Source organism: Micropterus dolomieu, linkage group LG05 (assembly GCF_021292245.1).
Source record: "Micropterus dolomieu isolate WLL.071019.BEF.003 ecotype Adirondacks linkage group LG05, ASM2129224v1, whole genome shotgun sequence".
NCBI lineage: Eukaryota > Metazoa > Chordata > Actinopteri > Centrarchiformes > Centrarchidae > Micropterus > Micropterus dolomieu.
This window is the reverse complement of record NC_060154.1, coordinates 9,655,174-9,676,349: the sequence shown is the minus strand read 5'-3', so window position 1 is coordinate 9,676,349 and position 21,176 is coordinate 9,655,174. Positions and strand designations below refer to the sequence as shown.

Sequence of the window (21,176 nt, the reverse complement as noted above, 5' to 3'; positions counted from 1 at the left end):
TGACATATCATCCAATATAACCACAATTGGCCCCACTATCAATTCAAGGGATCTTTGTTCTGGTTAGAAAATGCACTAACCACTTTATTAGAAATTGTTTTACTGAATACCTTTACCCTGAAAGACAAAATAAAAACAACATCCTATAAAAATTTGATAAAGATTCAATTACTAAATTAAGAACAATGTATCTAACACTCCCTATACCCCCCAAAGTGAAAGAAACACACTTCAAAGTAATGAACATTTACCCCTCTAAAGAATTAGTGAGCCTTCGCTTTAGACAGATGATAGATGATAACACATGTACATTTTATGAAAATGATATCGAAGCTACGGACCATGTGTTTTTCTCGTGTAATGTGATACAGACATTTTGGTGTGATATACATAAATGGGTTAAGCAACAGATGTCGTCATTCTCAACCTCTATCTCCAGAGACAACATAACATTTGGATTGATATTGCAAAGCAAGGGTGATGAGCTCTGTACTAATACAGTTGTATGTCTAGCAAAACTTTTCATTCACAAATGTAGAATTGTGAAGTCATCTCCCAAATTTGTTGTTTTTGTATATGAATTTAAACTATATATAAAATCCCTAAAAATGCTGAAAGGTCCTAAAGCACAAAAAATATATGATACCCTAAAACACTTCCCAACTGAGGTAAATAGCTGAACAAAGACTGAATTCTCCCCTTATGTTATAATCTCTACCGGTTATTTATTTGAATTTATTTATTTGAATGTTTCTTTCTCCTTTTATAAATCATCCTTATTTTGTAACTAAGACTACGTACTTATTTCCTGTTTGTATCAAGAGCTGCTCCCTATGACTATATTTTCTCCATATCCTATTCTGTAGAAACGGATTCTGTTGTTTGTTTGAAAATCTTGATATTTTCAATAAAGAGTGGGGGGGGGGATATTTAATTTCTGTAGCCATGGGCTTTTGCTAGCTACCATAGCCCCGAACAATACAACATAGAAAAGTTCCTCTGTTGTTTTCCATAATAATAATCATCATTATAATTAGGAAATAATAACCTTAAGTTGTAGGTTCATTAGCTTGTGTTATTTGTCATTTAAATGCTGTGTTTGTGTTTTGGGCTTATTATTACTATTTCAGTAACATGTCATTTAAGCTTAGTTGTATTGTTCCTGGACTTCAGAGAAAATTAAAATAAGACTGTGACATTCACGGTGTATTCCTCAGAGAAATAAACACTTTTCCAACAAGAAAGAGAGCGTTAATTTTGCAGAGTTTACACAGTAAACGCCATGTGGATAAATTTTAGAGATGATACTCTGACTTCCCGTTCCCCTGAAGGCAGCACGAAGCTTCACCACAAGTAGCTGACAGAGAAAAAATACACAGTCTCGTCCAGTCGCAGTGGACTAAACTGGCAGGTTTTAATGTTGCAGACCACAGTTTTTTGCAAGTAGTTTAAAGTTTAAGCTCGTGGTGGATCTTAAGTAAACTAAGTAAACTTAAGTGAACTCGCCTTAGAATTTTCAACCAACAAACACCCCCCAAAAACAGCTCAACCCCCCAGGAGGGCGGTACCGCCCCACGTTGAGAAACACTACGTTAGACTATCAAGTCGGCAAAAGTCAGTCGCCATCATCTCGAACGTACCTATTGATCGGCTCAACCGTGTTCGCTGACAAAGTCTCCCGCCCTCCCTGCTGGGCACTCGTTGCAGATTCACAGAACTGCAGATATCTTCAGACAAGTCATCAAAACATGGAAGAAGTAAAAATATAAGTGGGCATAACTAATTTTTAGAGAATTAGAAATGTTTATTACTTACTGAATTCAATACTTTTTAGACACCATACCTTATGGAAGTATACAGTTACAAAAATGGTCTTGTAATAGCATCAAAGAAAATAAATTCATACAAAAATAAATGGCTCGCAAATGGTTTGTAAAATTACAACAATGTTCTTCTTAAAAATAGAAATGCATGACAAATCAAAAGTCTAAACAATTTTATAACGTACATAAGATCGTAACACTTTGCACATTAAGTGAATTAACACAAATATTACCACACATGGAATCAGCAGATGATCATTTTCATTGGCAAATAAATGAAAAGATGAGTATAGCTTATAGACAGTGACAGAAACAGTGTTTTATTTTCTTGGAGGAGCATGCATGATAAGAAATAAAAATCTCTGGATGTTTTTACTACTTTGCATATCCTAAGCACATTTCGAATGACCACTGATTAAAAAAACAATCCACTATGCGTCTTCAGTATGTACAAATATCAGAAATGTCATCACAAATGCTAAGACATCTGCTGAATCTACTAGACAGACACAAACTGTAAATGTAATCTTAGTGGGTAGTATGAACATAAATATATACAATGCCACACGTATCTCATTGGCGAGTTTGTCCCCTTTTTGGTCTCACTGCATCTATGACGATCAGTGTCAAAATATTTGTTTCGACAAAAAGCCAGCACATGGGAAAAACACACATGGTTCCAGCAGAGAGCTGTTAGCTTAACCAACATTGAAGTTAGTTACAAACACTGTTGGAGAAGATGAGAAAAACCCAACTGAAGTTCATGTGTGACAAAGATAATGCTGCCATGCCAAGGGTTAAAAGAAACTGCGTATTTGCTTGCAAACAATCCCAGCAACCCGTCTCACCAGTTACTATGTTCTCTACAATACTGTTCCACCTCTTATCTGTGGAGATAAAACAAAGAAAAGTTGCCAATCGGGAGAGCAAACAGCCACAGAAACTGAGCACAGTGTTATCACAGGTGACTTTGAAACACACCCTCTGATCCTCACAAGTGGTCAAACAGTGCAAACAATGAGCTGGACCTTTTAGAAAAAATGGCAGTGTCCCTACAGGTGAAGGTACTGCTTTTATTATCTTCCAAAAAATTGTTATTTATCCATTACTGATCAGAGTGAATAAAGGAAAACATCATTATTATTATTAGCATACAGTGTGTTCCCTATGTGTGTGTATCCAGTGTGTGTTGGTTCTGTACAAGTAACTTTGGTCTCAGCACGTCACAGAGTCTTTGTAGGATTTAGGAGTGTGTCTTGGCCTGTGTCTGTGAGTGTTTGCTGTGTAGACCACAGAGCTAATTCTCAGGACTCAGTGGATTCAGGAGTGGTTCTTGTCGTAGTTCTTCACCATGCGTTTGATGTGGAACAGTTTGTGTCTCAGCCTGCGACACTGTTTCTTCTTAGACTTGTAGTCTGGTGTCTACAGAGCAGAGAGAGCACAGATGGGTCATTTAATACTACAAATCAAGGATGCTAGAAACTAAATCTGTAATATTTGCACAAATAACTGCAATATATTTTCAATAAAGTCTTTATGGAGTTTAGTTCATGAAATGTATCATCAGAGATGTCTCCTCACCTGCTTCAAATCCTTCAACTGATTATATTCCTCTGCTACAGCCTGTGGAAATATGAGGAAAAAACATTTGGCATATGTCCGTCACATACAAACTGAACGTTGAAGGAAACCTGTCTTTTACATCTTTTTTTGTATACTCCAGACCTTTGTATGTTTATCAGAGTCTTTGAGATGTAAACTTTTTGTGGCAATTAACTTGAGATGGAGGACTGAGATATTCAAACAACATTTCATTAGACTCTTATTTTAATGATTCCTACTGTTCCTTCTTTGCACCTTATTAGCATTATTCCCTTTAATGATTCTTAAAATTTCAACAAACTCAGTACATGAAAACATGAAGTGAATTTTATCCTTGCATTACTTTTGCGAACACTGTCACTGGATTGCTTTTCGGAGTATTTTGCAACCTTAGATTATTCGCCATTGACAGCCAATGGGAGTGCTGGGGAAGGCAGCTAATATTAATGCTAACTTGGCTCGTAGTAAAGCACAGCTAATAGCTGGAATAAACAGATACATATTTCCAATCTCGCCATGTATTTCTGTGGTTTTGCTCGCTTTTCTCCAAGCCCTCTCCCTTTTTGTTCTGTCTCTGTCCAATAGAGACATTGAATCGTAGAGCTCTGGGTGCCCATAGATGGTGCCAATATGTTTGTTCTCCATTTCTTATTCTCAGTGATGTCAGGATAATTTCAAAATGCATTGACTTTGTATGTAATCAATAAATATGTTTTGTATTTGGCCTGAAAACACCTTAATGCCTAATTGTGAACAGTGGAGGTGTCAGATTTGTTTTCAGACAGGTTTATGTTTCTAATATTCAACAATTAAAATCCTTTTTGTCTTTATCATCAATGCAGAGTTCTTCCTTAGAAGGCCCAGTTTGGTTTCAAATCTTAATTTTGGCAATTGTAAGGGAGAAGCTCAGGAAACTTTTTTTATTCAGCTCCATCCTGTTTTGAGTTCTGAGTTACAGTGGAAGGGGATGATCTTCACTTTAGGCAATCCCGATTTGTAATTTAGGCTCATCTTTCTTCCATTACCAGGATGTTTGTTCAGATATACCTTTCTCGTGGGTTTACAAGGTGAGTATTGTGTATATCTGACCTGGTATTTGGCAGAGGTTTCATCCAGTGTGTCTAGCTGCCGGCTGAGTTTGTTCAGCTGATCGTTAATGTCGTCCATCTCAGCACATAGGCGCTTGTATTCCCCAAGGTCAGCATCAAACTCTCTCTTATAGTCATGTCTCTCAGCATCACATGTTATTTCCGGGTATGTACTGGAGGAGGAGAAGGATCGGCGCATCAGAGATATACCTGCATCAGTCACTAGAAAGACTTTCAATAACACACCTTACAACCATCACCTAGATTTACTACTGAACCACAAGAACACAGTGCAAGAGGTCAAGGAGGGATACCAAGTAAGTTCTGGTAACAATAATAGTGTGTTAGGCTTTAAATGTCTACCTATCTGGGCAGATCAAACCACAGCCAAATATAACTTCCTCATTAACTACATTGACTCCCATGTCTTGTACCTTTGGCCCAATTCTCTAATTATGCCTGAGTACAGCCCATGTGAAGTGGCATGCCTCAGAGGATTAACCACTCTGCTGGACAGAATGAAGCATATACAGACTGGAGAGCCCTTTGTAGTTTTGCTGTTTAAGCATCTGTTAATTTACTATTCTGTACTTGCAATATCTATCCAAAAGATATTCTACCTGCATTACACTGTAACTAATGTCACTTTGTGTGAGCTTCATGTTCTAAGCTTACAGTTCAAGTTGATATTGAAATCAAAGGATTTAGGTTTTGGAGGCTGAATTCTCACTTCTCCCACTCTTCTCCGTCGAGTTCATTGCCTGTTTCTCCTCCTGTGGTGTACTCTGTCTCATACTGAGACTCATCCAGCTCGGGGTTACGTCTGCGTCTCTTGCCCCTGTTGGCAGAAGGTTTGCGGCCCCCGCCGGTCTCCTCTGAAGGGCTGGAGCTGGTTCGTCCACAGTGGGAGAAAGCTTCTGACGGTCGGCTGGTGGTCCTCTCTGAGTACCTGCAGGACAACAAAAAAATATATAAAACACTTTTGGGATCACTAGAAAAGATATTCAAAATAAAACCTTAAAGAGGGTAAAGACGTGACTGAAAACAGAATGTGTATTTGTGTTGTCCACTGTTTCCTTGCTGTCTACTAGCACTAGAGATTCGATATGGAATCCAGAGATTCTCAAAGTACTGTCAAGTACTTTAAAGTTTAAACAGGCTAGATAATAATTATTTACCTATGGCAGAATGTTTGGTTTCAGATGTGGAAATGGTACAAATATACTCTGTTATATTAGTTTTTATTTATATCAAACTAGCAAATAACAATATGATGAAATCGGTAACTGTGCTATTACTGGTAGTATAACAAAATAGAAATTATATTTATTCCAAGTGATCAACCAGATTGATGCACTAACCCTACTAAAACTAACAAAGTTCCTAGATAGAGACCTGATACTTGCTGTATATTAGAGTTGAGGGATAAGAATCAATTCCCGTAAGAATTGATTCTTATCTTCAGATTCTGATTTCATTCACAACTTCCAAAAATCAATTTTTAAAAATGTAAAAATTTTAAATTCAAATATAGTTTGTGTGTCCTTTCAGTTTTCCGTAAAACACTGTTGAATCGTGACCCCAAGAATCAAATTCAAATCAAATCGTGAGATACAAAAAGATTCACACCCCTAATGTAAAGAACAACATGACCCAAATAACACCAGGAACTTAACGAGTGGTCTAATGCAAGACTGTGTCCAAAGAAAACACATATTTACTGATACGGCCCAGACAGATACAGCATGGAGGAAGGTAAGCACCTTGAACCACTAATGATTATTGTTGCTCACACCCTGCAATTTGATTCTGTGCCATGTGGAGGTCCCTCGGTGACCAGGAAGCAGGTACAGCTCTTTAATAACTGGAAGGAGGAAACATGCTCAATTTTGTAGGTTTGTTGGGGTTTGCAGAGGATTCCAAATCCAGCTGTGCAGATATTACAAAGAAGGCTGCATTATGTCAACAACTGAGCACACTGCAGGTCTTCAGGGTAACATTCTTCTGCTTATGAGAATGCCAGCGATGTTTACTTTGTGAGAGAGAAAATCATCTAAACAATATTCTGTGCTTTGAACCAAATCAAAATCCTTGCAGTTGTCTAAGTACAATTTGATTATTTTGTCCAAATGTTAAATCCACACTAATCTGGTCATTCAGAGCATATTTTTGACAAGAGCTGGGCCTGTTTTTGAGATGTTAAGAAACTGTAGAGCTGAAGAGCAACATACTTTCAGTCACATACTGTCTTGATGGCATTCATGTAAACAAGGTCTTTGAGAAATCATTTCTAACTTTAAAGAAAAGCAAATACATTCATTCACAAACATCCTGCATTTTCCCTTCCTCAGAGATTTCAGTGAGCACAGGGAAAAAAACTAGGGGAAGTTAATCCAACAAGGGCTCAAGGGTCACACACAGAGCTCTTTTTGTGGGCAGGGCAATATGTTTTCATGGGCTTTAAATCAGAACAGTGATTAGATATCGCCTGATTCAGTGACATGTTTGAATGTTCATTGTTTGTGTGGAATCTGTGCTCTGTACAGTGTACTGACTCAAATGTTGCAGCTACTTTGTTAACAGAAATGTACTTAATACAGAAACTGTATTAACTGTACAGAAAGGTATTTAAAAAACGACCTCATTCTACTATTTGACTTTTCCATACATCTGTTCGAATGGAAAGATTTTCACAGCAGAAGTATTTGACATATATATCAAAAATTGTGTTTTCATATTACAGTTCCTCTCTTTTCTCTTCCTGTAAAACATTAAAATATTTCTGATTACTCATCTTGAACTTGGGGGCATATACATAATTCAACCAAATGTAATTTGGGGAAACTGGCTAATAACTCTCATCATATTTAACCACAATCGATGGTCCTATTAGCTAGCATAATTATATCATGGGTCAGATGTGTGTGTTTTGATGTTTAAATTTTCAAAACATTGTAGTGGAGGTCCAATTTCTTCGTTTTGGGTGGAGGCCAGCAGTTCTCTACAGTTCCATATCGTGGCGTATCTGCTAAACAAAACCCGCTTTTAAATGATCCAATTAAGGGTTCAGATCTAAATCTCTCTCATAACTAAACACTGCTGATGTGTTTCGTTTCTCTCGGAAATACGTCACATACGTACAGAAGATAAAGACACTCCAACTTCCATTTCACTGTGACTTTAACAAAGGGTTTAGAAACATTTAAATCAGCCAAAACCGGCTTCATCTGATTTGTCATGTAGAATTTTAGACTGAGTTGAGAAGGGGGCTGAGAAAACAGGGTCACCCACTCGTTGTTGTTGTCGAATTCATCCCCTTTATAGCAGCTGCTGTCCACCTTGCCTGGAGGGAAGGAGATGACACTATTCGCTGAGGCATTGAGCAAGCCGGCTCCCTTCTCTGACACCAGCAGGGTAGGGGCGTCTTGTACACTGCGACTTTCCTCCACATTGTTCACCTACAGCAGGCAGGAAAAAACAGAAGGAACAGACTCAGCAAACACAAACAAATAACTAATGCTCTCATAAAGACCAGGCCACGCTACAGGCTCATTTTCTGACTGACATCCTGTTACAGAAACCATTATTATTCTCCACCTTTACTTAGGTCTTAACTTGAGGAGAAAATAAAAGATAGCTCTACACCAGAGACAAAAGTATGGCAATTAGTGCTGAGAGCAGGCAGGCATGTAATTGGACAACACAGTCCAACTCCTCAGTGAAATAAGGGTTATCTGCTTGGTTCACCGTGCTTGAAAAGGTCAAGTAACAAAAACAGAGGATGACTAATTGTTAAATAAACCCAAAATTAACCATAAATAAACCAAAACCTCTGAGTTGTTTTACCGTTGATGATCTCTTGTTTACAGCAATTGGTTACATTTTCCCACATTTCAATTTCTGATAACCTAAAAAGATTAGTCATAAGAATACACAGAAACTATCTGACAATAATGGAGGGGTGGTGATGGCGCCATAGATAAGGCACATGACTAATTAATTTAGCTGACGCTTTGGATAAAAGCATCAGCTAACTGAATTTTAAAAAATAATAAAAAATTCCACTTTCTATTGTTTTATGTCTTCATGAACACCTGGAACGGATGCGATCCTCCTTACTTTCTTCAAACAAAAGGAAACAGTGGCTGTCCTGTAAAAAGGTTTGTCTTAATCTGTAATTTCCAAGTCCTTCCTGTGCGGTTGGACAGTCTGCATGAGGGAATTCCTCACAATGAAGGCCTCAGGGGTGGTAACTGCTTCTCCCACTTCCTCTGAGTCCGATTAGATGCCTTTTACACAACCTCCACACAAAGCAGTAAAGTCTAAACTTTAAATAGGTTAAACTGTTTCTCTGCTACCTGGAGAGCTAACTGGCTTTATGTTAGCAGAAAACCCTTTGGTTGTCTTTCAAATGTAGCCGATAAAAACACAACAAACAGGAGACTAAAACTAAAATAATTGATTGTAGTAAATAAGCAAGTTTAAAGTCAACTTAAATGTAGTGATACAAATGCTATTGTACATTAAATAGCAATGAAATGGACAAGAAGGGATAGTACTTGTCTAAAATGTATTTCAGCACCAGTCCTTGTGATCATTTACTATTTCCTATATATTATTAGATTATATGTTATATCCTATACTAAATAAAACCTTTACAAAACATCCACCCTTCTGCTTTCTTGCGTGCTTTGTTACTGAGCAAATTCCTCACAGTGCAGGAGCAGAGCCTAACATCCGCCAAGCCCCAAAAAAACAATAATCAAGGTGGTTGAAATGTCTGGGTGGGGGTGAGTTGCAATCTTGCAGCTACAGGAAAATCCAATTTGAAGATGTTGTGTATGAATCCTAACAAAAACACCCTCTCAGTGTGCAGTACAGCAAGCTGCTGGGCTGTGAGCAGAGTATGAAAGCACAGTAAGAATGTCTCAGAGTCCTGAACCCGGTGAAGAAAAGCATGGCAAAGATGGAGAGAGACAGAGAAACACAGGGAGACAAAGAGAAGGAGCAAAGGTAAACAGGAGAGTTTAAAACGGTAAAGTGAGGGAGCAGAGCATGTGGCAAGGAGAGTCATGATGGAAAAGAGTAGGAATCAGGGAATGGCATGTGAGAGGAAAAATGAGGCGTTTTTTGATTTAAATCAGTTGGAAATTTACACCTGTTCTTTTCAAAACTAGTGAGAACACTTCTACAGTAACTTTTATTGAGCAGCAGTGATTGACATATTTAAAAGACAAATCCATGGACTGCACCATCTGAAGACAACTGTAGCAGTCAAGTGAAGTTAGCTTTAGCTTATCAGGTTAACTAGAGGGGTAAAAAAAACACTGGAGGTCTTCAATGATAAGCAACATATGACTTTATCAGTTTTTTTCAGAAATATTTTGTTTTTTCTGTATGTTTTATTATATTAACTATTTTAGTTTAATACTATGTAGGTAACCAATACATACCTTATTATCGTATATATATTATTATGACTATCGGTCAGACTAATTAGAATTAGATACTTTCCCCAAATCGTTCAGGCCCAGTCTACACTATTCTGACTGACTGTCACACCTGACTACACACCTGAGCCACGTTCAGCCCTGAAAAAAAATGTAGCGAAATGTTTAAACCGAAACGGTGGTGTGTTAAACACCCTGTTGTGTACACATGCACAGTGCACTGCCCTGCCTTTTTAATACGGTGGTGTTTAAATACACGTTGCTGCTGATTGGGTAACACCTCTGACACACCCACCAAACTAGAAAAAGCATAACTCTGACCCTGTTTCACACCGTTGCACAAATTTCACACGATTTCGAGAAAACGTTGTCCAATCCCGAAATCGTAGCAAAACGGTGCACACTGTTTTCAGACTGAACACGCCACTGCTCTCACTTTCCTCTGCAGTTACCTGGCCTACTCCGCCCACTCTCTCACCTATTTCCACTTTCCCTCCTCAGCCCTGCAGATACTTAACTGGACCATTGCCACTCACTCCTTGCCAGATTGTTAGTTATGTTGCTATGTGGTTCCCTGTTTCTGCCTGCATTACCTGCTCTCTACCTGATATTTTGCCTGTTTATTGGACTTTGGATTCCTGCCTGCTCCTTACTGGATCTGTTAGCTGAATTGCTAGTTGAATTGCTCTATGGTTTTGACCCTAGCCTGCCTCACCTTCCCATAAGCCTTTGTACTTCTTTTTGTATATTAGATTACTGAACTACAACATCTCTGCCTTAGGCGTCTGCATTTGGGTCCTACCCTGCATTCCTGTTTGCACCAGCTGTGACACTGATGACTTCATGCAGCAGACACAAAGCAGCCCCCCCTCAACAACGAGCGAGCTGAATGAGGCCAGTGTGTGAGGTCATCAGAGTATGCCAGGCCTGCCCGAGCTCAGCAACAGAGATGGTTCCAATCTCAAACCAACCGCAGCCTTAGACTGCCATTGGCCTTGTGTTTTAACGAGCCACACAAGTCTAATGACTCATTTTGTGGCACAGATACAGTGTGCAGGTAGCGCAGCAACAGAGGGAAAAATAATTGCAGTGTGGAACATTGGCCATATGAGGAAAATGATGTCAGGGTAGTAATTCTAAGAGTCACACTAAGAGTTGATCATGGCTGTTAGTAAGATAAAACAGTACACTTGATCTGACGTGCTTTTGTAGAGCATTAAGTCTTTGGCAAGCAAAGTCAAATATGTTCCACAACCTACATGAATGTTTTAATCTTTGAGACTGGCTAGCTTGAATAAATAAGGATCTGACTGCACTCCATTACTGTACCTCCAATGAGTCTGATGACATCATGTAGCATGGCTCCATTATCAGACACTAGCAGTAGTCATAGGGTTCACTCTGGGCTTGTCTCATCTGCTCTGCCTGTACACCTCCATGTACATGATGCCTTGTTCCAGGCAATGACAACCACTCTCAGAAACAAACAGCGATGTATAATAACACTGTGTCTGTTAGTGCTTTTTCAGTCAGTTGCAAAAGATAAAGAGTGACTCACTTATCTTGTATTTTTTCCTATTTATTTTGCTGACTACAGTATAATAAACTTTATTTATAGAGCACTTATCTATGTGCACATTTAAGTAAGTGCTTTAGAAGACAAAATATTCTTCAGACCCACGTTTCATTTAGTTGTAAGATTTGAGATGACTATTAAATAACTACATTTTTTCCAAAACTTCATCAGGTTACAGGACCTTCTCTCACTCAAAATAAAAAAAGTGCTCCAGGTGAGGCTACTGGAAAGAGCTTCTTTGTACAAATAAAATCCAAATGAAAATTGCAGTGTAACACAGCTCAGCATTTACCACAGAATGACGAGGTTATATTTGCCTTAGTCTGTTTTTCTCTCTCTGTATCTGTCTGCTCTGTTCACTTTCTTCATCAGCAGTATTCTTTATAAAGTCACCCAACTATTAGTTGCTAGTCTATTGAGACCAACGTGGTACAGAATGACAACAGCACCAACAGCTTCGTTTACTATTGCTTTACCTGATCTGTGCTTGTAAAATATCCACCGTGTCCGTGTCTTCTAACATAACTTTAATACCAGATAACGTCACTTAGCAAAATGCAAAATGGGATGCCAAATATACATTGTCGTCCAAGTCTATGTGAGTAACGAGTCCTTACAGGTATTCCAAATTGTGAGCTTTAGGTCTTCTTTACTCACTGTGAAGAACTTCCACACTGACCACATGTTTTAGCATCTGCGTGTGTGTGCGGCTGTGACAGTAATCGTTTACTGTCTGTGCCACTGTGTGCATGACATGAACCATTGTGTGCTGCTGCATGTGTGTAAATTTGACCAACACAGGATCAGATATGGGAGACTGATCGGCCCCGGTCATGGCCGATCAAGCTGAACACTAGTTTATTACAGTCACTGGCCAGTCAATTGGTACATCTTTCCTTTTGATGTTAACTCATTGTCAGTTGCTGTATAAAACAGGCATCATTTGAAAAGTGGCAGGTGACGTTGGGTCAATAATCGACCCATATCTCAGGTCCCATTCCCAAATGACTAGCGTGATGTTGACATTTCAAAATCCAAAGGCAGACTCTCTAGAAACCACCTGCATGCTTACTATCTTCTTAGGTGGTTAATGATTACTCAGAGTGAAACCAGGTAGTAGGCCATGAGCAAACAATAGCTGACAGCTATAGCCCTGACCCAGAACAAAGTGACTCAGTCACAGGAAACACCATTAAGCTAGTGTGACTGTTTCCGTGCAGAATCCTACAAGCTGACAAAGACATTTATATGAAACTCCTTTTGGACTTTTCGACTCATAAAAGACAATCAAAGAAAACACATGATAGAATTAAACTGGTGTACCTGGACATACTGCGCAACTATGTCAAAAATTCAATAGCAAATCCGCTGGGCTATTTAGTGCATCGGCATCACCACATCACCTAACCTATCTTTATAAATGATGACTACCTAAGCAGGATGACTACCTCACTGACAGCAACGACCCATCTACCTACCTATTTCACATTGTAAAAACTATTGGTAACTTCTTTGCCACCTATCAGTTTTGGTGCCTGAACCTTCTGTGTCTAAAAAACACCGTAGTTTATCATTTTATCATCTAATCAAATCCGTCGGTGAACATTGTGTTTCATCAACTTTCCTTAGGCTGGATTTAAACTCTCTGTGACCCTGTTCATTTGACTGCAAGCTGTGCATGCAGAAACTCAGGGTCAGTTCGGGTTGATTAGGATTTTCCTTTTCTTGTAAATCTCATGTAAACCCGGTCTTATTAAACTGTGACTACCATCCTGTTGTATCTTACCCATTCCTCTACATCTCTGCCCTCTGAGGCCTTTCCGCCAACAAGAGGCTCATCCCAGTAGATGTTTGGTTTCCCGTAACGCCAGATCTTCCCTCTTGTTTTGTGCGCAAAGAAAGCTGCAACACCCAAGGCGATGACAACCAGGAATCCACACACCATGGCAACTCCCTAGAAAGGCAAGAACAAGAGAATAAAATCTAGAAAGCTGTCAAGGAGATAAGCTGTAAGATAAAGCTGGTTTAACCTGGTACAAGAAGTACACAAATACACATTTGTGATGTTATTAGGAGAAATACTGTATCACAATTTGTGGGTCCATGTACCCAGAAAGTGCAACAAATGCTTCATGATAACAGTGCAGGACTGAGTCATCTCACTTTTCTAACAGGTGTGTATGACACACAAGTAAACCCAAAGCATTTCAATTATATTCATTTAAGTCTTGATACAATTTATAAATTACCTGATTAGTATAAGAACACAGATCTGATTATCAACAAGTCTGACAATTACTTAATAAATAATACATAATAATTAACTGGTTCCATGTTCTAAAATATGAGGATTTGCGGCTAAACTTTGTTTTATTATTTTGTACATTGAATATATTTGAGTTTGGGGCTTTTGTTTAGACAAAATAAACAAAAGCAATGTAAGGACATAATTTAATATTATATTTTCTGACTGATTTGTTCATTAACCAAACAGTTAATGAATTGTTGAAAAAGCAAATAAATTGAAGAATTTGTCAAATCTTTCTGTCTGTCATTAAAATATATTTTGTGGCCTTTACTTCTCAACCGACTTAAAATACCTTCCATATTAACACATAACTATTGAAAAGTTACAAACCTCCTGTGGATCCACAAAGCAGTAATGGTAGAGATACTGATTGTATATGGGGAAGCCTCCCACTCCTCCCATCTGTGAGTAGCTGGTCTGGTACAGGTTCTGGCACATCATAAGCATTGGATTGTACATCATACTAGAGGAGCCCTGGGCCATGGGATTCACCCCGACAATGTAGACAATGTTTATGATGCCCTGGAAAAAAACATGACGTTAGTACACTGACAGTCACGTTGATATTTACAATTACAAACTCTGTCAGTCTCTTATTGAAAAATAATTCTAGTGGCATTCCTCACTATTCAATTTGAATATGACTAAGACAACAGTGTCACATCATGTCACATCATCAAGACCCACATTCAGCAGCAATCATATCATCCCAGAGATTTGCTAAACATCCTGTGAGTGCAAAGGGTACACTACAAGAAGGGGACAATTTTCATGTTGGACTAAAAAACCTTTGATAGTTCTCTAGTGTTCTATACTCTGTCTCTAATAATGTAATAATACTTTAAAGCTTAATCAGCTGGAAACATCCACATTTTTATTTTCATGGATGCTTGCTTGCGATGGTACATTTTGTGCCTGTATCTACACTGGATTTGAACTGCTTGAATCAGAACTTACGCAAAACTTTGCTTTTATTGACAATTCTCTTTCCATATTGAACATCTGAACACTCTAAAGCTCCAGCAGGTTGTAATAAAAATAACTGATTGGATCTCAAAAAGACAAGTGTCTTTTCATTTTGGAGCTACAGTACTACATCATCTTGGTGTGATCTTGGACGAACATCTGTATGAACATGTGTTTTAACTGACTCAGCAAGCAGAACACAGAAATCTCTGCACACAATGTCCTGTTCCAGATTATACTTCTGGTATTTAGGGTTTTCAGAAACATGCACATTTAAATACTGTTCATAACAGAGCTAGGCGTTTACAACAGTTTTCACTTGGATGTGAGATGGAAACCTCAAAATATTCCAAACATTTCATTCACATATCATTTTTTAACACCTACACTGTCAAACCATACATAAGGCAGCAGAACTCAACATACTGTAGGTCTACAATCTCTATGTGCGCCATGTTTAATTCAGGTATGATTGAAAATGAATTCCAGTTTAGGCTTTAGTGTCCCTTACAGTTTAAGTATACTGTCCCTCATTTTAGTTGCTTTAAGCTGGATGATGAAAAAAAACAACTTTGAGACCTGTTTTAGCTTAGGAGTGGAATTTTTTCAGGAGGAGAGTATTTTTTCCAGAATGTGACATTTGTGTAGTAATCTAAAAAACATTTAAACAGTTTTCGCTCACCATTGCACATGTCCAGTATACAATATTTGATTTATTCTGAGCCTCTGTGGACTGGGCAAGAAGATAAACTAAAAGGTACAGACTTCTTCTTTACAAACCATTGTGATTTCTACAATATTTTGCTCTCCTGCTCCTCTACAGATAAATACTATACTTCTAATAAATCAATCATCTGGCCATCACCAGTGTCATATTTTATAGTTCCCTCTGCACGAGGTGGTTGAAGACAGAGAATTGGAACAGCACACAAAACGTGAATCTTAATGAGTCTTACCTGCAGGATAGCCATAATGATGCTGGCTATCATGAGGGCCAGAAAGAACTTCCTACTGCGGACAGTGTTGGATTTCGAGAAGCTGGTGATGAAGAAGGCCAGCGCCCCTATAAAGTTTATGGCTGCCATGGCGATCATGGTGGTTTTGGCTGAGTAAGGTGATATGTAGCCTCCATATCCTCCATAACCTCCATATCCTCCATAACCACCATAACCACCATATCCTGAACCGTAGCTGCCACCATATCCGCTGCCGTATCCGCTGCCGTAGCCCATTCCCATTCCCATTCCCATTCCATACTGCATGTCCCACATGAGAGTGGAGGCCACGCAGGCAAATATCGCTACACACAACACGATCACCGTAGCCATCATGACCTTGATGATCCCCGGAGGTGACAGCCATTTGTAGAAGTGCTGCGGTTTCTCCTCCATGTAGTAAGATCCCGGCGGAGGTGGGTAGGCGTTGTAATCACTCTGAGGGGCATGGAAGCTGCCTGGGGGGCCAAAACCATTGTTGGATGGCGAGGTGAAAGGAGGACTGTAGACAGGTGGACTCTCGTAGCGCTGCTTGTCAAACATCGCTCCTGAACTGTAAAACAATGAAACAAAAAGAGTTTGTGGATTCTCGAGAGAGCAAAGCGTACTGCACAAAGCTATGAAGAGTTGTCCGGCTCTGTTTTTCAGCAGCACTGATATGGGTTATGCTACGTAGAGATATGGGAAAGTTAGGCGTGACTGTCTTTGGTAATGAGGTTTAGTGACTGAACAGTGTAAATGTTTTACCATTTCAAAGGGAGTGTGATTTGTGACAGCACAAGTGAGGCTTGGTGGTGCAATTTTATCTTTGTCAGTAAAATAGGTTGTACAGAAAGTTTATCACTTTTCATATCATAAACTAGGCCAGACCTGATTCTTATGTTAACAGAAAAGAGAAATATTAGAGAAATAACCTTAACTTTAAGGTCTCTGAATCAGCAAAGTCAGAATCAGTGTGAAGATGTCAGTACCAGGAACGCAGCCAAATAACAACACTTTCCTTTTTGCCTTTCACAGGCTGTATGAGTCTCTCTCCAGGCCTCACAATATTCAGCCAGACTTTGAGAATTTCACATCCCACCCTCCAGCTAAAAAAAATGTTTTCCTTTTGCTACAAATGTTACAGAGAGATATCCAAGGCCACAGTGTATACAACTTACTGTAACAATGCCCATTCTTCTACACTGAGCCCTGCAGGGAGTGGGCAGCCTGCATGTTTGAATGAAAAGGCATGTGAACAGCCAAGCAAAGTCACCGTAGAGGTCAGAAAATGAGGACTTGCCTCTCGTACTTTTTTCTTCTTTGCCAACTCTAATCTCTGTCTGATATGAAATGTGCTTGTACCAGAAGGTAACATTACATCTGTTAATATGCCACATAACAGTAAAGGAAGTAATTCATAGTCTGTGGGTAACTTTTATCATTGATTCATCTATTCTTTTTTTGATTAGCTAATTGTTTAGTCTATAAAATAGTGGGAAAATGCCCTGCACATGTGCCCAGAGCCCGTGTCAAGCCTTATAATGACATTTGTCAGATCAACAGTCCAAAACGCAGAGATACAGAGTTTTTCAAGATATAAAACAGAGAGAAGCAGCAAATTCTCCCTTTTGAGAAGCTTCAAGATGGAGAATGTTTGGGATATTTGCTTGACAATTGATATTCTTACAGCAGCACCCACAAAACACAATGTTAGAGGTCTGAAACGTTATTATGAGATGTGTAAAATTATTTTCGGTTCATTTTGAGACTATGGCGGGCCGCCATGGTCTCGTCAATTAATGGGAAACACTGCATGTGTGATAGTAAACCATCTTTTATAATGGACTATTAGTTGAACAAAAAAATGTCACCTAGAACTTAACTGGGAAATTGTGATGGGCATTTGTTTTACTATTTACCTTTACCTCTTACTGAACTCCAGCAACAAACAAACAACAACAATGAAAAATCGGTTTCCTCTGCTCAGGCATCTCGGTGGGATTGTGAGGGAGGCCATTCAGAAAATGAGACACAGACAGATGGACAGGGAGCCAGTCCCTGGCACTGTCCACAGTCTACAGTCTACAGTCCCCGGTAATAACTCTCCTTTCTTTATGGGACTCTGGCACACTTGGCAGAAGAGGTCTCGCCTTAGAGCCTCCATCCCAGACACCTTCCCATTATTCCCTCCCTCATTCCTCCATATCCTTCATCCCCCTCACAATCCCCCTGTCCCCCAACTCTCCTACCCCGTTCTCTCCCTCCCTCCATAACTTCTTTCCTTTGTTTTGAGAGCAGGAGGGGCAAAAGTCAAGGCTGCTGGTCACGGGAACAGTGTTGCCATGGAGTCGGGGTAAAAAAAATGGAAAAGAAAAGAAAATTGGGGCACTGTTGGGGAGGATCAAACAAGGGCTCCACTGTGCTGCTCCTGTGTCGAGTGATGCAGGACAAAGAGACTAGTACAGGTGGATGGGTTGTGCGCAGCGGTGTCATGTGTCCTTTACTGTTGATCAACATGCTGTCTCGTAAGCCAGTGGGTTTTAGTTTTATCAGTGTCTGATTTTATATTAATAACTGCCAGGAAATAATCTGAGGCTCAAATCCTTTTATAAGAGCAATAAAATGACACTGAGAAAGACCAAAGTTCTACCTCCCAAAGAAGTCACAAGACGGTTTTCTACTTTACTACATCAGGAAAAGTTTTGAGCCCAAACTGGCTCTTTGTAAGGCACAGAAGAATCAAATGCTTTAAAATCTTCAAAAATCCAAATCTTAAACTCCTCTAAACTGCCAAAGAGCCAATTTGGGCTCAAAACATTGTACTTTTCCAAAAGTAATAGGAAACAGAGATTTTAAAACTTTCTGTTTCCAGCTTCTTAAATGTAAGAAGATGCAGCTTGCAGCTTTTTTTAACCTAGTAAACAGAATATATTTGGGTTTTGTACTGTTGGGCAAAACAAGACATTTGGTGACATTAACTTGGGCTTTGAAAATGACAATGGGCATTTTCCGCAATTGTTTTACATTTTATTGACCAAAAGAAAAATTGGTTTCTCAAAATCAGCTAATCAGCAGAATAATTGATAATGACAATTATTCTTAGTTGCAGTTGGAGACTCAGTACAAGACAAAGATGTGAAGGTGTCTTGCACACCGATTGTTAAGGCCCACAAAACCACAAAGACTTATTTGGGGCATTTGCTTATTAAGAGGGAAGAACTGTTTAAAAGAAAATTCCCTGAATACAGAGTAGTGTAATTTTACTCAAAGAATTTGCTGTAGCAGCAGAAACATGTCAGCAATAGTAGTAACAGTTGCAGTTGCAGTTGTAGTAGTACTATAGTGGTGTTTGTTTAAAACTGACTCACAAATCTCATTTTCAAGCTTGGCATTTTGGACACAGGTCAGGTCAGACACCCACCAGCCACAGCTTGAGCTCCACTACAACACAGAGACTCTATCATCTTCTGCTGATAATGGAATTCCAGTCATACAGTCACATGTCTCACATCTGTCAAAAACAATTAGGCCCCTGCCCAATGTAGGCTGGGACCTGCTGGCATCTACACATAGGGGTCTGCGAAGACTTCCTGCCCAAATACACCCCACTGAAAGATTCTCCTAGGCCACAACAAAATAAGAAAGTAAAACTTGTGAGGGGTGGGGGGTTGATCTGCATGCAGTTGAGAATAGTTACATTAAACCATGTCTTAGAGAGACAATAAAGTTTTATTCTATTCTTACCTTCATGAAGGTAGGATTTATTGCAGGGCTGCATTAATTTACCTGGGCGTGCCTAATAAACTGGCACCTGAGTATAATCAGTAAGATAAACAAAATCCTCATGATTAGTAATTTTCTAACCATATAATTTCCAGTTAAATTAAAGTAAATCTTTGAGTTATACCTATGGATGAAGCATGATGAAGCATAGTACCTATGTGTCTCAACTGCTTTACCCCTGAGTTTACTATACAATCAATTAAGATGTAAGCACACATTTAACATCATCAGAAAACATCAAACTGGACAGATAGCGGGATGTGAACCTGCTTTGATTTTTGGTGGTGATGTTAATTTTTTATTTGTTTGGCTAAAGTGTATCATTCCAGCCACAATAAGATAACATCAAACGGCCATTAGATTTAATATTACTAATAGCTAACGTTACCGCCAGGAAGAAAAATTCTCCTTAGTGTTATTTTCTGGAGTAAATAGTTTCAAACTGATTCCTTTATGATCAATAACAAACCGTAGCTTATCTCAATAAAGTTGATAGTAAACAAACGTGAAGTGATTGGAGTCCCACCTGCTGTTAGTTACACATCTACCGTTACTAACAGTTAGGCTAATGTTGTTCACTCAGATACTTCACCTGCGACCTTGAACAACTTAATTTAGTTTAATCTGATAGAATAACTCCACATACTGCTTTTAAAAATCACTTTTAACCACCGTCGTGTTGTCTTAACTTACCTGCGGTTTGCTGAAGGGGAATAAAAACCAAAACACTTCTAGTCCCTGTTTGTTTCCTGTCAAAACTCTCCTTCTGAAAGTTTGGAGCAGTTAACCCGACAGAAAATCAACGTGTTTCTGAGAGTTAATGTTAAAGGGGACCTATTTAATCTGAGGCTCACTTTAAAAAGTCGCGAACCCGCTTTAAAGACGCTGTCCCAGGCGGAGACAGAGACAACGGTTCCTTCACAGACAGCACCCTCTGAACAAGTGCTTTGTCCCGCCTGTCCGCGGTGGTGAGGCCCACCGCCCAACACCGCAGAAGCCCGACCTCTGGCGGTTGAACATGCCGGCTTTCAAACGCTAGAGGTCGGACTTCTGCGATCAGTCTTGGGCAGAGACTGTCAGAAAGAAACGTTTTTATTAGCCTACCAGTTAATAGTGGTGGAAAGAAACTAAGTAGGCTACATTTACTCAGATAGGCTACTGTACTTAAGTAAAATATTTCCCAGAGTAGCTTATTGTAGGTTAGCCTACTTTTTACTCCACTACATTTATTTGACAGCTTCAGTAAGTTACTTTGCAGATTCACATTAATAATACAAAATGTAATTACAAAGACATTACGATGGATAAAGAATAAGACTTTATTGATCCCTTGGTGAACTTGACAATCTAACGTTACCCAGCAGTAAATAAAATAAGCCACACCATTGCCAGATGCAACATTAAAGTAGCCCAATGTATGTAGGCCTACATATTAAAGCATCACTAATTCTAATTCAAAAGTAGGCTATAATATAATTCTTATAATATAATGGGCCATACTGCACAATGAGCAGGCCATTTTTACTTTTGGTAAGAAGTATATGCTGATACTTTTGTATTTTTACTTGTAACAGAGTATTTCTACAATTTGATATTGCTAATT

The 21,176-nt window shown here is 39.0% G+C and overlaps 1 protein-coding gene across 3 annotated transcripts; it reads right to left on the bottom strand.

The window, feature by feature from the left end:
- Positions 1–2,122: 2,122 nt before the first annotated feature.
- si:ch73-61d6.3 (occludin) lies at positions 2,123–20,547 on the bottom strand. 3 transcript variants are annotated; one of them, XM_046050816.1, is made up of 9 exons: positions 20,267–20,542; positions 15,770–16,361; positions 14,178–14,369; positions 13,326–13,493; positions 7,805–7,971; positions 5,244–5,462; positions 4,515–4,686; positions 3,405–3,446; positions 2,123–3,245 (listed from the first exon to the last, which is right to left on the bottom strand). In XM_046050816.1, exons 2-9 carry the CDS (start codon positions 16,349–16,351, stop codon positions 3,144–3,146), a joined length of 1,644 nt encoding a protein of 547 aa, XP_045906772.1. In that variant the 5' UTR covers positions 16,352–16,361; positions 20,267–20,542; the 3' UTR covers positions 2,123–3,143. The 3 variants fall into 3 exon arrangements, 2 of the variants coding, with proteins under 2 accessions (XP_045906772.1, XP_045906773.1); XM_046050817.1 differs by having other exon boundaries at positions 20,428–20,541; XR_006825287.1 differs by lacking the exons at positions 2,123–3,245; positions 3,405–3,446 and having other exon boundaries at positions 4,558–4,686; positions 5,189–5,462; positions 20,267–20,547.
- Between the last annotated feature and the right edge of the window lie 629 nt (positions 20,548–21,176).